General features: G+C 39.0%; 1 protein-coding gene across 1 annotated transcript in view; it reads left to right on the top strand.

Annotated features, from left to right (window-relative positions):
* LOC149204869 (malate dehydrogenase, mitochondrial-like) overlaps window positions 1-7,596 on the top strand; it is a 75,657-nt gene extending 68,061 nt beyond the window's left edge. Inside the window, exon 7 of the mRNA XM_089394815.1 lies at window positions 7,169-7,596. Coding sequence (XP_089250941.1) covers window positions 7,169-7,309 — 141 coding nt within the window. The 3' untranslated portion in view covers window positions 7,310-7,596. The remainder of the gene's footprint in view (window positions 1-7,168) is intronic.
* The last annotated feature ends 7,168 nt before the right edge of the window (window positions 7,597-14,764 follow it).

Genomic DNA, 14,764 nt, shown 5'->3' with positions numbered 1-14,764 from the left:
ACACATATTCTCCACCGTTATCGCTCGTGAGAGCTTTAACTTTTTTGTTAGTGTCTTTCTCAAGAAGTGCTTTAAATTCACAAAATTTAGCGAACTTCTGATCTTTCTTCTGCATGAAGAAAATCTAGCATTTACGAGAAAAATCATCTACAAATATTACATAATACCTGTGTTTGGCCATGGAGGCTGTCGAGAACGGTCCCCACACGTTTGAGTGAACTCTTTCAAGAATTGTTTGCGCTCAACTGTCCTTATCATGAAAGGTAGCTTTGGTGTACTTCCCCAATGTACGCCCTTTGCATGTGTCTCTCTGCTCTAGTGTACCCTGGGAAGTCCTGTAGAAATTTGCTGCATGATCTTCAAAGCTCCGTGGTGCAAGTGACCCAATCTTCTATGCCACAACTCACCGATGTCTCAACTCTGCACCTTCTATGCTTTTGTGCTCAAAGAAACACAATCTTCTACATCCAATTTGTAGAGGTTCTTCACCTGAACCCCGATCCGCTTCACTTGTCCTGAGGCTATGTGATGAAGGAAAGCCTTTCCTTTGCTAAATATCACATCGTAGCCACAGTCCTCCAACATGGCAACTGAAACCAAATTCTTCTTCAAACCCAGAACATACATGACATCTTTTAATGTGAGAGGAGAACTAGACTCCCTCTGAAAGGTAACAATATCGATGCCGGTCGTGCTATACCTCCCATCATCTCCCATTTCGATGTGCATCTGGAGGTTCTTCTCCTCCAAGCCACTGAAGAATTATTTGTTTCCGGTCATATGGAATGAGGCTTCACTATCCAGATACCACACACTACCCATCACTAATGTCACCATGCAAGCAATGAGGGTGAAATCCAACTCGAATTGTGAAGCAAGAGCTTCACCTACCGGTCCTCCTGAGGGCTTCTTGCCGGCCTTCTTGTGCGGACACTTCGTGGCATAGTGCCCCAGCGTGTGACAGTGAAAACATTTAATCATCGACATGTCCTTCTTGCTACCTTGACTAGAATCTGATTTGGAATGGGTTGACTTCCCTTTTCCTTTCTTCACCTTTCCAGCTAAGGCACATGTTAAAATTGGAAACTAGGGCCAAATTCCACCTTGGGACAACTCATATGATGGAGATGATTATTGCATTGGATTCCTCTTTTCGAGAGGTCCAAGTTTGATATAAAGATCATCTCATTAGGACGAGCAGAAGTGGAATTTTGAATTTATTCTTTCTCATGCAGAAAATTGTCAAGGTCGGCCTTAGTCAAATATAGGCTCAAAATGCCCAATGGATGTGTCTCCCCACCCACATCGAATTGTATAAATAGGAGTGACCTCTCCTCATTTAGACATCACTCACTTACACATCCTTCTCTCTCTCCACATCAGATTGGTTTGTACAACTTGGGATCTTCTCTCTCTCTCACACGTGTGGCAAGGAGGTCGAAAAATTCAGAAGACAAAGAGCAGACTGAAATTCTAGATTGCAGACCAGCGTTGACCAAGGCTAGTTTGACTTGATTTGACTGCGTTTTCTTGGGCATAATTTCGATTTCTTGAGGCCGCACACGCTGGCATAGAAATAGAGGCATTTGGGGCAGTTTGACCTGCGTTGACCGCAACATTGGCTGAAGTTTGTTTGAGGTTGGGTGGATTGTTTTGGGTTGACTTTGACCCTTCTTGGAGTCTGTGTTGACTACCTTTGACTGAGTTGCAAAGGAGAAGTTTTGTTGCTGATTTGACCAATGTTGACTTTTTGGTTAGGGCTGAAGTTGACTGCTTTTGGCTGTTGTTTTTGACAGGGCTGTTTTAACTGTGTATTGGGCAAGTGAATTTGATCTATGTACTCTCTCTCTCTCTGTGTTGAACTATTGAATAATAATAAGAAGATTTGATCAAAGGGTTTTCCCTACATTGGGGTTTTTCCCTGACATCCGCCAAATCTGGTGTCCTCTTGTCTTGGCTTGTTTTTTGCATATGTTTTTATGTTCTATCTGCGTTTACTGTCAATGTGATTAAGTTAATGTGATTGCTACAAAAATTAATTGGAAATTGTTATTGGGCTGCTAAAGGAACATTGAAGTAAATTGTGCTAAGCATAGAACATACCATTGTTATCTAAAATTAACAGCACAGTTCTCCTCATCATCATGCTTGGATGAGGATCCATCTCTGGTGTTCCGCCGAATCTCTTCTTGCACCAAGTCAGACCACAAATGCTCCCACTCTGGTAGCTTCTCCCTCCCATTTATCGAGTCCTGGTAGCTGTGCCAGCTCTTGGGAAGGCCTAGAAGTGCTAGGTTGACCAGATCATCTTCAACAACTGTAACACCGACACTTCCAAGCTCATCCCGACATTGGGTGAACTTGGTCAAGTACTTTGGTATTGTGTCGCCCTTCTCCATCTTGATTTTCCTGAGCTTGTCCTTCAGTGCCAACTTCCTGTGGTCACTGTTGTTTTGAAACAAGTCTGTCAAGGCCTTCCACATTGCATATGGAGTCTCCTTACTGTGGAGGTTCGAGACAATATGATCTTAACCTCCTAGGATAATCCTTCTCACCTTTGCAACACATTTTCTCCACTCTGCCAGATCTTGAGCATCAACTGCTGGAGGCTTAGGAATATCTTTGTCTATGAATTCCTTAAGCCCGTTGTCTTCCAACACTGCCTCCATCCTGTCCTTCCAAGCAATATAGTTCAAACTACCCTTAATCCGTAGAATGACATCCTGCTAGCTTTGAAGTATGATACTGCAAATTCGATTTCCCCTGCAAAAGACAAACTCGTATTCTCCTCTTCTAGAGTGATTTATGCTCTGATACCATGTAAAAATTTCTTGTAGATTCAAACTGCTAATTGTAATATGCTAAAACAATAGACTTGAATCTACTCTACTCATCAGCGAAAACAATTAAACGATCGCGAAATCACGAAGCATACAAGAGAAAGAATTCAATCAACATATTACACAATGATTTCCCGGGGAAGGCCACAGCTAAAAACCCTTGCTATATGTATATTGTATTAGTTAGAAAATATGAGAAGATTACAATGTTTTGCTCAAGCATGAACAACCTCTGCACTATCTCTATTTGTCTCACAGCTTCCTCGGCAAGCCCAGGTCAATACTTAACCAATTTTTTGCTTGCCCAAGACCTTATAACCTTGCGCTGTTTCCTTGGGAATTAGCCCCCTATTAATTAGGGGAATTCCTCAATTGGAATTGCACAATCCTCATAGGCCTTCCTTTGACTGCATGCACCACTTGTACAATTCATATGATTATACAACTGATAGTACACTGTCCCTGAACTCCAATCTCAACTAGGTAACTCTCAGATCTGACATGCATGAGTTATTTATGAGTGAATCATCAGTTTATTGGTTGATCACTACAGGAAGCACCACACTACACTATAGGCAGCACCACACTACACTGCAGGCAACACCACACTACTAGACCTCCCACTAGTTCCTCCAATAGTTGGAACTAGTTTAATTGACTTTAACTTAGTTAAACTGAATTAATTAATTACAACTCAAAATAAACTCAATCGGGGCTCCTATAATGTAGGAGACACTCTACATGACTCAAGTTAGACCCTCAACTCGAATTAACTGAGCCAACTAAGTCAAATTAACTTAGTTAACTAACACATGTTGTCATGAGATGTGGAATTCCAATTTTATTCCCAATTTAATTCAAGGACAAAATTAAATTAGGATTTTCTTGTTGCATTTTCAACAAAGACTACATGGATATACTTATGCTGACTGGGTTGGCAGTGTGGTGGATAAAAAAAACACATCTGGGTGTTGTTTCTCTTTAGGATCCGCTTCAATTTCATGGATGAGCCCAAAACAAAAGTTTGTTGCCCTAAGCACTGCTGAGGCTGAATATATTGCAGCTAGTATGGCTTGTTGGGAAGCCGTTTGGTTGAGAAATCTCTTCAGTGAGCTAGTTGAGCACGCACTGGATACCATTGTCATTTATTGCGATAATCAAAGTGGGATTCTCCTTTTAGAGAATCTCGTGTTCCATGATCGATCCAAGCATATTGATATTAGGTACCAATTTATCCGAGATATGGTGCAATGGGGAGCAATAAGGCTTCAACATATCAAGACAAATGAATAGGTTGCTGACATCCTCATGAAGCCCTTGGGGAAGGCCAAGTTCTTAGCCTTCAGAGAGAGACTTGGAGTCGTGGGAAGACCCTCCCATGAGGGTCGTGCTTGAGTTGGACATTGAGCTCTGGGAGCTCCCGGGAGCTTGGGGTACTTCTTGGAGCTATATGAACACAAGGTGAGTGGTTCACCTTCCCCTGTGGAGTACATACACCAACATTTGAGAATAGGGTGAGTGTTTCACCTTCCCCTATGGAGTATGCTATATGAGAACAGGGTGAGTGGTTCACCTTCTGCTATGGATACCCCAACGTACATCCCACCCTTACAGTCTAGGACTCTTGGGAAGTACCTCTCATTTGGCCAATGAGTTGGGAAAAGTGGTTAGGGTTAATTAGTACTACCGACGGATGCGTCAGGTACTACTGTATTCCCTATGACTACGATGCATGATGTTCAACAACTTGATCACTAAGGATCAAGCCTGGTAGGGTTCTTTCCCCCTGGACATGAGGTCTTGCCTCTGTCATTTTGGCGAGGGTGACAGGGTCTTGTGACCCACTCATATGATCCTTTCTTATTGGTCTATGATATCAATCTTCAGCAGAGACGAGACATGTTGCAGAGATGGATGATCATGATGGCATAACAATGGATGGATGTTGACAACTGGAATTACTTCCTAGTTGAGAGGGAGTGTTAAAAGGTGCAACTAGGGGCTAATTCCCCTTCCTAGAAGCCCCTCCTTTGATGGTTCATCACTCCATTAGACTACCGTTGATGGCATCCTCCTTCACCTCAAAAATCAGAATTTTTGGACACCTACAAATGCCCTTTCTTCAAGGTGACCTCATCTCCTTGAGTCAGCCCCTCTTCATGTAGGCTCACTTGGTCAAGAGACATGTCTTTTGACCCCCACATTGATCCATATAAATACAACCTAAGGTCACCTCATTTTTGCCATCAACTCATCACACATTCCTCTCTCGTCATCTGATTGGTTCGTACAGCCTAAGGCAGCATCTTCTCTACACATGTGCTAAAGGTTTCTTGGCAGCTCTGTTTTTCTCTGCGTTCACTTTCTGCAGCTGACTTTGACCAGCGTTGACCAAGGTGTTTTTGGCACTGTTTGACTGCAATTTTTGTGGAATATTCTCTGTTTGGACTGGCCACATCTTTTGGCACAGATTCTGAGGGTTTCTGGGCAGGTTGACCAGCGTTGACCGCAGGCTGGACTGCAGACTTTGAACGCAGGTTGACTGGTGATTTCTCTCTTCTTTGACCGCAGAATTCTGGACTGTTTTGACCCTTCCTTGACTAGCTTGGGAGGCCGCACTGATTGGCTGTTTGACCGATTTATTTGGAGGCTGTTTGACTGGGCTTTGACCTAGTTTGACTTGACTGGTTAGGGCATATTGACTGCTGTTGACTGATCTCAGAATTGCAAACTTTGACAGATCAGATTGGTCTTCTTGTTTTGGCCAACTTTATTGGATAAGTCAATACTTTGACTTTGACTTTGACTATTGTACTAAATCGGATTTTCTCTCTGTGCTGAACATTTGATATTTGATCAATAAAAGGATTGGTTGGGTTTTCCCCCTTGTGGGGTTTTGCCCTGGCATTAGCCTAAATCTCTGTGTTCATTGTCTTGGCTCGTCTTCTTGTGCATATTGTTGATGATGTTCTATCTACAATTACTGTCAATAATGATATAAACTAAATGCTAAGTGATTGTTACTGAAATCTATTGTGATTGCTGTTGGAATCTGAAGTGGAATTGCGATTGGGCTAATAAGAGATTGAAGTAATTGTTGCAAGCATAGAATATACCATAAAAATTAACAGGTACCCATTTAAGTGGTGTCCTCTTTGGATCTCTATAATTTGCAACCGCTTTTGTTTGACTGTCAAAGATCCGGAACACCTCCTCTATGCTGTTAGTTTTTATATTTGCTCTTTTCTGTATTTTCTGAACATTCTTTTTGCATGGGTAGTATTTTATGCTATTAGTTATTGTGCTGTTTTGTTCTACCCCCTCCCCCCTCCAACAGCTACCATGGTTTTGAACAGAAACATAGTAAACTTTGCCATCCTTGAATATTTTTCTGAAGTTTATCATGGTTCTGAACAGAAACATAGTAAACTTTACTATCCTCGAACATTTTTGTGGACTTTATTCTTACAAAACTGATCCTTCTTCCTACTATCTGATGGTGTTGAGAATTTTTGTTTTGTGATGAGTCTTTGGTATTTTATTTTCTGTCTTCACAAGTCTATATATGTAGGCTGCTGAGATATTTGTTCCCAATAGGGTCCTGACATAGTTGCACCATTCACCAGAATTTGTCTCTCTTTTATGCTTTCCCTTTGAAAGGGACTTTTGATGGATACAAATACTATTATCAGAGCAACAATTTTTTTAGTTGAGCCTGTATTATCTTATTCGATGCTTATCTTTGGCATGGATATAGCTACACTTTCTGGAACTGGAGCTGTTTCACATGCTCTGCTTATGAAAATATCCTTGTCAATGATTTAATATTTTTTGAGTAATTGATCTATCCTGGACAGATCAGAATATTCTGTTTAGTGCCCTCCCTGGCAAGTTTTCTTGAATTTTCTTCGTTTAACTTTATAAATCCTTGTTCATTTTTGAAGACATTCTGAAATCAGGAAGTGATTAGATGTCTGAAAAATATTTTCTTTCGGATGCTCTACATATTGCCACACTATAAGTAACATTATCTTTCACTGTAAGAAAATAACCTTCATTTTGAAAAGGTTGGTTCATTTTACACAGCAGTCTCCGTGTATCCGTGAAATTGGTAAAGGTACTGTCTTTTGTCATGTGCATTTATATACACAGGTTTCCACTAAAATGTCAGTTATAAATTCAGTTACATCATCTTTAACTCCACATTTTATGAAGTATTGTGTGGATTACTTTGCTGTATATCAAATTCATATTGTAATCGTGAATTTCTGCTTTTTTGGTTTAGGTTATTGAATATTAATGCAGTGCACCAATAACTGTGGTTGCAGGTGAGACTGGGTAAAAGTGGCATTGAGGAGGTTCTGGGGTTGGGCCCCCTCTCTGCTTTTGAACAACAGGGGTTGGAAGCAATGAAATCAGAACTCAAGTCTTCTATTGAGAAAGGAGTGAAGTTTGCTACTGCAAACTGAGTCAGGACTCTCCTTGTGGTACTTCAGTGTTTGGTATTTACATTGAAGGAAGCTAAGATACTGCCATTCTGTCATATTGGTTTAGTAGGCACCCTATTGGGGCAGTTAGAGTTTAAATATGCTAGAGCCAGTTTGTGCAGTTTTTGTTGAACATTGCGCAGTATTCCATCCCAGGTCTGCCTTAGAGAAATGAAAATTTCTGTGGTCTTAATAAAGTTGGGAGGAAACACATCGAATTCAACCTTTGAGCTTTTTGAAACGAGAAATAAGAGTCACTTTTTATGTTACTGCCTCTTATGTCTGCTCTTCATTTGATTGTTAGTAAAGTCTTGCAAGCCTATCAGGGAAAGTACAATAAGAATGTTTTGCATCTTCCCTGCTTTTGACAGTAATTTTCACTCTTAACCCATGAGGTTTGGGCCAATTGGTTTGTGTGGGTTTTAGTACACATCAGGTCACTGGTTCAAATCTCATGGGATAGGGTTGAAGGTGGGAGCCACCTATGGGGGATAAAAACTGTCTCATGGGGTGTCCAGGCTTGACTGAGCCTCACAGATTCCTGGTGATAGCATCCCACAGGTGGGCAGATTGTTCTTCCATCCAACATTGGGGCTGGCCCTGGCGTAGGCTCAGCCTAGTTGGAAAAAGAGAAGAAGCAGCCAAAACCTGATAATCTAGTTCAAGATACTGAGGTAGTCAACTTACATAAAGCTTTGTTGTTGTTTACCTGTAGATACACAATACTGCCCACAAGCCTGTAGGGATTTGTTATCTTGGAAGGCAGTACTGTTTTCCATTTAGAAGATTGCAGACTGTAGATTTATAGGCATCCATAGTCATTACATTGGCAGTGAGTTTAATGCACAGTTTTGTATTGGTAGGAAGTATCCAGTGCAAGACATGCTGCAGACAGATTTTGCCTTTTGTGTTCTGAGACCCAATATGAGCTGGCTTTGGATTTCATTCCAATGTATTTTTATTTCATGGATCATATATATATTAAGTAGGGAGAAGGAAAATTTTGATGGGTCTAATGGATAGTTTTAAGTGCCTTATTGCATGTCTTAAGATTAACCAAAACCAATGTTTCCACTAATCCCATCTCGAAGGGTGGCATTGGTCATTATGCTCTTATTTTCATTTGGCGACTAGATTATACGGGGAAGAGAGACAATCTGTTTAAAAATTGTTGCAAATGTGCTCCAGATAGTAACGAGTCATGAGACAGACAGGACGTGCGTAGCCAGGATAAATATTGTCAGTTATACGGTTGTTTGAATTACAACAAATACATGAAAAATATAGCACAGTTGTATGTCATAATTCAGAAATTAAAACAAGGGTACATACATTTAAATAAAGTATCCATTGAGAAAAGCAGAAAAGCAAGAGGGCAAGGTGGGGACTCTTTATGTGCGAACTTGATATCTTGCCAATGTTCCACGACGTTTCTGGGATGGGTGTGGTAACGGGGAAATGTGTGCAGGGAACATGTGGAGACACTTGTCAAATTTTCAGTAATGTCATTTGAAATGTTGGGGTCCTCAACATCAGGGACTCTGTTTGAAATCCTAAAAGAAAAATATAAATATATAAGAAACAATGACAAGTCACAAACATGACCAATGAAATGTTGAAATGGATAGGCACATTGACTTTAGTGTATTGAATTTTTGCTGTTTTTTATTATTAGTATTTATTTTTTTCTTTCTTTTAGACTTTTAAGCCCTTTTGTCAAATTCAAAGGGGAATGCTCAGGAGTCCCCCTTTTTGTAGGGGAAGGGGTGCCTAGGAAGGGGTGCCTAGGAGTTCCCCGCAGAAGGAAAACATCCCACCATACATTTCCCTGACTTTCCCAGAAGGGGGACATGGGGAAACATTCCCATCGAATTTCCCTGTCCCAAGAACATATCCTTCCTACCTAGGGAAGTGCCCCACCGTGTAACACTTTATATTGCATGTGCTATATTCATTCTACCTAGGGGAGTGCCCCACCATGTAAGACTATATATTGCATGCATCAAAGTCGGTGCAAGAAGTGGCAAACCAAAAATACAGAAATATATTGCAACATGCAATAGAAATAAATTACAGTAAAGTTATTTTGGATAATTTTTACCTTTGAATAAGCAATTGAAAATAGAAAATTAACAACGAACGTTTAGAAAGTGGTTTAGAGGTTGCAATCAGCTTGGAGTGGGTTTTGAGTTGGGACACGTTAATTGATGCATAACAGACGAAGTAATAGTTTAATTTGTTGCTAGTAGGTGAAAGCATGTGAATGAAATATTTAATTTACGCAAGTATAATTTAATTTACTGAACTTGCATTGCACCAGGGAGGTACTACATTGTATGTTGAGATAGAATGAATAAAATCCATTATAACCATCTCAGCTTTTGCGATGTGGTAGTGGAGGTTCTTTTGTGGCTCACTCAAATAAATATTTGAGAAGTGGTAGTTGAGTTTATTTTGTGGCTCAAAGAAATAAGTATTTTAAGTTGTAAAAATCATTAATGAGTTTTTTTTTTTAATCATTAAATAATGTGTTTTCTAATTATGCCATCCTAACGAGGAAAACCACTTCAGAAAGAGGCACAGGTTTGGATGCTAGCCCTTTTACATTCTCTATATTGTCTCGAGTGTTCATCAATTTTGTCGCGACATAGAGAGTAGCAAGCCCCTGTAAACCACTGGGTAAGTGGACTCTCACCTTAGGGAAGAATTGACAGCAAGCGAAAGGTTGGGGAACTAGTAAGTTTTGAATAGCTAGATACGAAGTTGCATAAAATTATTAAATGTTAATGAAGTGTGTAACTATGATTTGTTTTAGTGTGGATTCTTAATTTGGATTGCCAAGAAGACTAACACTGATCACCTGCTCAAAAGGTCGTTCAAGTGGGGGCTCTGCCTTCGAACTCAGCATGTCTGTCAAATCCCACGTGCAATGTATGCTAACAAGGATTTGTCGGTTCATTGCAAGAGAGGTTTTATTAGATGAAGTTCTCAAATCTGGACTTTAGCAAGTAAAACACTGAAACGAAAACAACTCGAAAAATTAAAGTTGAGTGCAAAAAGTTAATGTGTTATTAATGAAAGAGAAGGAGAACGGAGTGAGCATAAAAACAAAAATTGTAATGCAACAATAAAGAAATTAGCCTAAGCTCATGAATCAAGCAAACAAACCAGCCTACATGCATAAACGGAATTGCAAGAACTCAAATCTGTTCCTACTTGTGAAAGCAGATTTGATTGAAAGCGCTTTGCATTTTTGAGCATGTTGTTTTTGTGTTGTGAAAAATTCCAATTAATCCAACTTTAATGAAAATATGCAGGCTAAGTGGACGAATTTGAATCAAACAACACCAAACAAATCCATCTCAGAAATAATACTTCAGGCTAAGTGGAGGAATTTGAATCAAACAACACCAAACAAAGTCATCTCAGAAATAATAATAATAATTTATAGTGAGTGACGGTGGACCTAAGCAATGTTTCTTTCCAATCGTGAAGTTGTGAAGATTGCAAGAATTAAGTGGGATAACTAGGTGAAGATTTTTTTTCAATATTATAAGTTTAAATGACAAAGAAAAAAGGTTTTTTTAAGAATCATGGAAGGCATTTGGGTTAAGAAACATTGCTAGTTTATTCAATCCCAAAGGATTGCTGATCTCAACTTTCCAAGTCAAAGGCAACCTGTAGTAATTGCTCCAAACGTATTGATTTGAAGGTTCCAACTAAAGTAAGTAGTAAATTAATATAATGATCCGCATAGCCTATGCGTTTTTGGTTAAAATTGGGATTATATTTTTTCGTGGCCTTTGCCAGGGAAGGGAACATCTCCTTTGGCAATAACTTTTGATCAAGTTATTGCAATGCTCAAAACAATTGTTGCTGCTACTACAGAAAGAACTAAATTGTTTTGATTAAAAACTTTAGGTTTTGTGAAGATACTATTAAATTCCTTGTGTTTTGGTATCTCCTTTGATTGCAAGGAGGAAGGTGTTTTGTTTTTTCGGCATGGGGATTGATCAAGCAATGAACTATCTTGTGGATGAATTTGTGCACGATGGAGACATGGTTGTAGAGGAGTTGTCTCTTCTTGATAAAATGAAAGATGCAAACCTTCTTATGTGGGATGGGGTATTTCACCTTCCTATTTGAATTAAAAGATCAAGATTACATGATTAGAAACAACCCCTATTTTATGGGTCTAGGGGAAATGTATCTATTGGAAACTTAATCCTTTGGAATTATGGTATTCTTGAGGAAGAATACAAAGTCATCGATGAAGGTGATCATTTATTGGAAGTCCCAAAGACCTTGGAAGATGAATGCAATGGTCATAAACTACTATATTTATATGCGTATCTTATTAAGAAAGGCATCCGACATTTATTTAAATGATAAATCCGTCCATTTTCGTGTGTTCAACAGTGGTATCAAAGCCTTCCTCAAATTGGGTAGTCCTCCTTAGGAGCTTGGGTGATCTTCATTGGTATTGTGGATGATTGTGCCTCATTTTGATTGTTGTGTCATTCCTAATGCTCACCTGCCATTCATAATGATGCAACAAAAGGTGTGGGATTGTGATCTTCGTGAAATCATTTACAAGATAGAGATCAAAAGGTATTCTGAATGGGAAATTGAAGGATTCGCTTCGTTATTGATCTCTCATGATTCTTGATTGCTTTACCTTGACCTGATTTGATGTGGTTGTCTTGAAAGAGCGTGTTGGTATAGTAAATACATGAAGCTCATCCACTTGTTTGGGCTAATTCCTTTCTTATTTAGTTCATCCCATCTTTGTTAAGGGGCATAGAAATTATTGAATTACTACAATGAAATTACAATTGCAGTACGAGGTAGGAAAAGGTGTGTGGATTGACTATACATGATAATTTTTGTTTATGTTCTGGATTTTGGTCATGTAGGAGCAATGAGGAATCACCTTTGGTGCACTTTTTCTAAATTGGAATTTACATTTACATCAACATCGACAATATATAGGATTCAATAGTGCTTGACAAAAGAAGCTTAATAACGTGCCCAATTTATCTATTGTAGGATATTCCTTGCGAGTAACAGTAGTTGCAATTATTACATGACCACAAATGGATCATCAACAACTCTTCTTGGGTCATTTAACAAATATGTGCTAACAACTACAAGATGTGTGGCGTAAGGAAACTCTAGTTGATCCAACTGTTATTATACTCCTATCTCTATGTATGACTCTTCTCATTGCCAGTGAACACCAAAGCAAAAATAATAGTAAAAGCATTTGTGTTTTTAAGACTACCATTAAATTGCTAACAATGGTGTCAAATTTAGTGGACCCACTCATAATATCATCTCATAAAGCTGATCTATGGGAATTTTGTCGTTATCTTTGTTATTCTCTCAATGTGAAGTATGTTTATGCTAGATTCATTATATTAAAGTGAAGTGTTACAATATCGCAGACCTCCCACAAAGTCTATTAGTAGTTTGTTGCTTCCATTATCAGTAATTAGTTTTGTTATGGTAGGAGGTGACGTTAAGTTAAAATATAAGGAGGGTGCAAAAAAGAAAGGACTGTGATTGGTATCCAAACATAACGTGGTGTGTGGCCTTTTTGGACCACGAGTTTGGGGTCCCTTGAACCTTTGAATTCTCTCCCCTCTGCTCATATTTTTGTTAGAAAATCGAAAAGGCAGAACTATTTTCTCTTATTGATAATTACTTGTGATTTCCTTAAATTATTATTATCTTTCTTATGTTATTCTTTTTTATCTTAGTTCATCAAGCAATTACCAAAACCAAAACACGAGAATTAAGGACAACAGATGTAAACATATAGCCAGGGCAAAACCCCTATATAGGGGGAAAACCCAGTCAAGAACTCTTCCTTCAGTAGATTCATATGACAGTGAGACAACCAAGACCTTAACCAACAAACTTTCCTCCTCCACCAAGTCAACCTTTCAATGAGATATAACAATCTTCAATAGTCTCTTCTTGTCCAACAACTTCAACCCAGAAATTTCGGTCGGGCTTCAGAATTGCAGCCCCTCTAGCAACTTCACAACTTTACATGTGTGGGAAAAAGAGAGAGAATTTCGACTCTCTTATGCTTGTGAGAGACCTTCTTCTCCTTCGCTATCCTTCTTCCTCTTCTTGGTTGAAATTCACACTTTTTTTGGCCCCAAAAGTTGCAGGTTGAACTTATTATGTATGAGTGACAAATGAGGTCGAGTTGCTGCCTTTATATAGTGATTTTGCTGCCCAGTTTAGGCCGACTTGTCCTTCCTTGAGGCCGACTTGGTGGAGGAGGCCTAAATGACCTATTTTACAATAAAATAATTTTATTCTTTAACAAATAAATCCCAAGAAGGGTTCTTTTCAATATGACATGGACAAGGACACTTGACATAAACCCTAGAAGCCTTCAATGGAAGCTTTGACCTAAAAACAATTGACCCAAACATGAAACCCATGCTTTAACAAATCAATTTATCTAATAGTAAAATTTCTTTTTCTTTCTTTTGATAAATACATTTCATTATGACTCAAGTACAATTATGAAGACCGATGCTAGTTACATTCTTCAACACTCCCTCTTAACTAGGGAGGTATTCATAATTACCTATATCTATAGAGGTACATGGAAGATCTCCAAAATGAACTATAAAGAGTTCTGACACACTGAGTGCCACAAATTAGATTCCTAACAAAGGGTAATCTATCCGGGTGGGACTAAGATGGACTAAAGCTTTCAACCAGTCTAGGTACCATCAGACTTACTAACTAACCATCAACCCAGGAATCTAGGTGCGTATCCAAGGTCAGAGCTCCAAGATCAGCGCCACCTTCTCTTTTCAGGATCTAGATATCAAACGCACATAGGTCGGCCAAATGTCCTCCCAAGCATCCACCATTAGATGCTTCAACTCTCCCTAATAAACTGGATATATCCATTTGTCCAAGCATGCTTTCCAAGTGTTCGTCCTTTATGGAGAGATTTACCTGTTCAAACACAACCCAAAGCAATAATAAACTTTCAAATATACAAGTAAACACAAACCTTTGGGGTCCTTATTCGTTTGGACGCTGTTTGTATAATCAAGTTATCCATATACAATTTTGTCGGAAGCTTTCTTCTTCTTGTTTCATTTCTTTAGCAGCACCAAATACATTCTCAGTACTTCTCATGTCTTTTTCATGAACATTCATCTGTAGATCTTTTGTTTAATTCAAAATATTTATTGTGATAATGTGCCCTCCCTCTCAACTGGGGAGACATACCCTTTCTTCTATCCAGACTCCTCCTTAACTTAGGGAGATCAACTACTTTCTTCTTTTATAACATCGGAGAAGCTTCAACCTTTCACGACTTCATTAAGGTCACCTTCATCGTTATGCTTGTACATACATTATCTTGAATATTGTGTACATGCAAAACTTAAATAGCAA

Source organism: Pinus tabuliformis, chromosome 1_2 (assembly GCF_031772625.1).
Source record: "Pinus tabuliformis cultivar Carrire ecotype Pingquan chromosome 1_2, CPIR1, whole genome shotgun sequence".
Classification (NCBI taxonomy): domain Eukaryota; kingdom Viridiplantae; phylum Streptophyta; class Pinopsida; order Pinales; family Pinaceae; genus Pinus; species Pinus tabuliformis.
The sequence above is the reverse complement of the archived record's forward strand: the minus strand, read 5'-3'. Positions and strand labels throughout refer to the sequence as shown.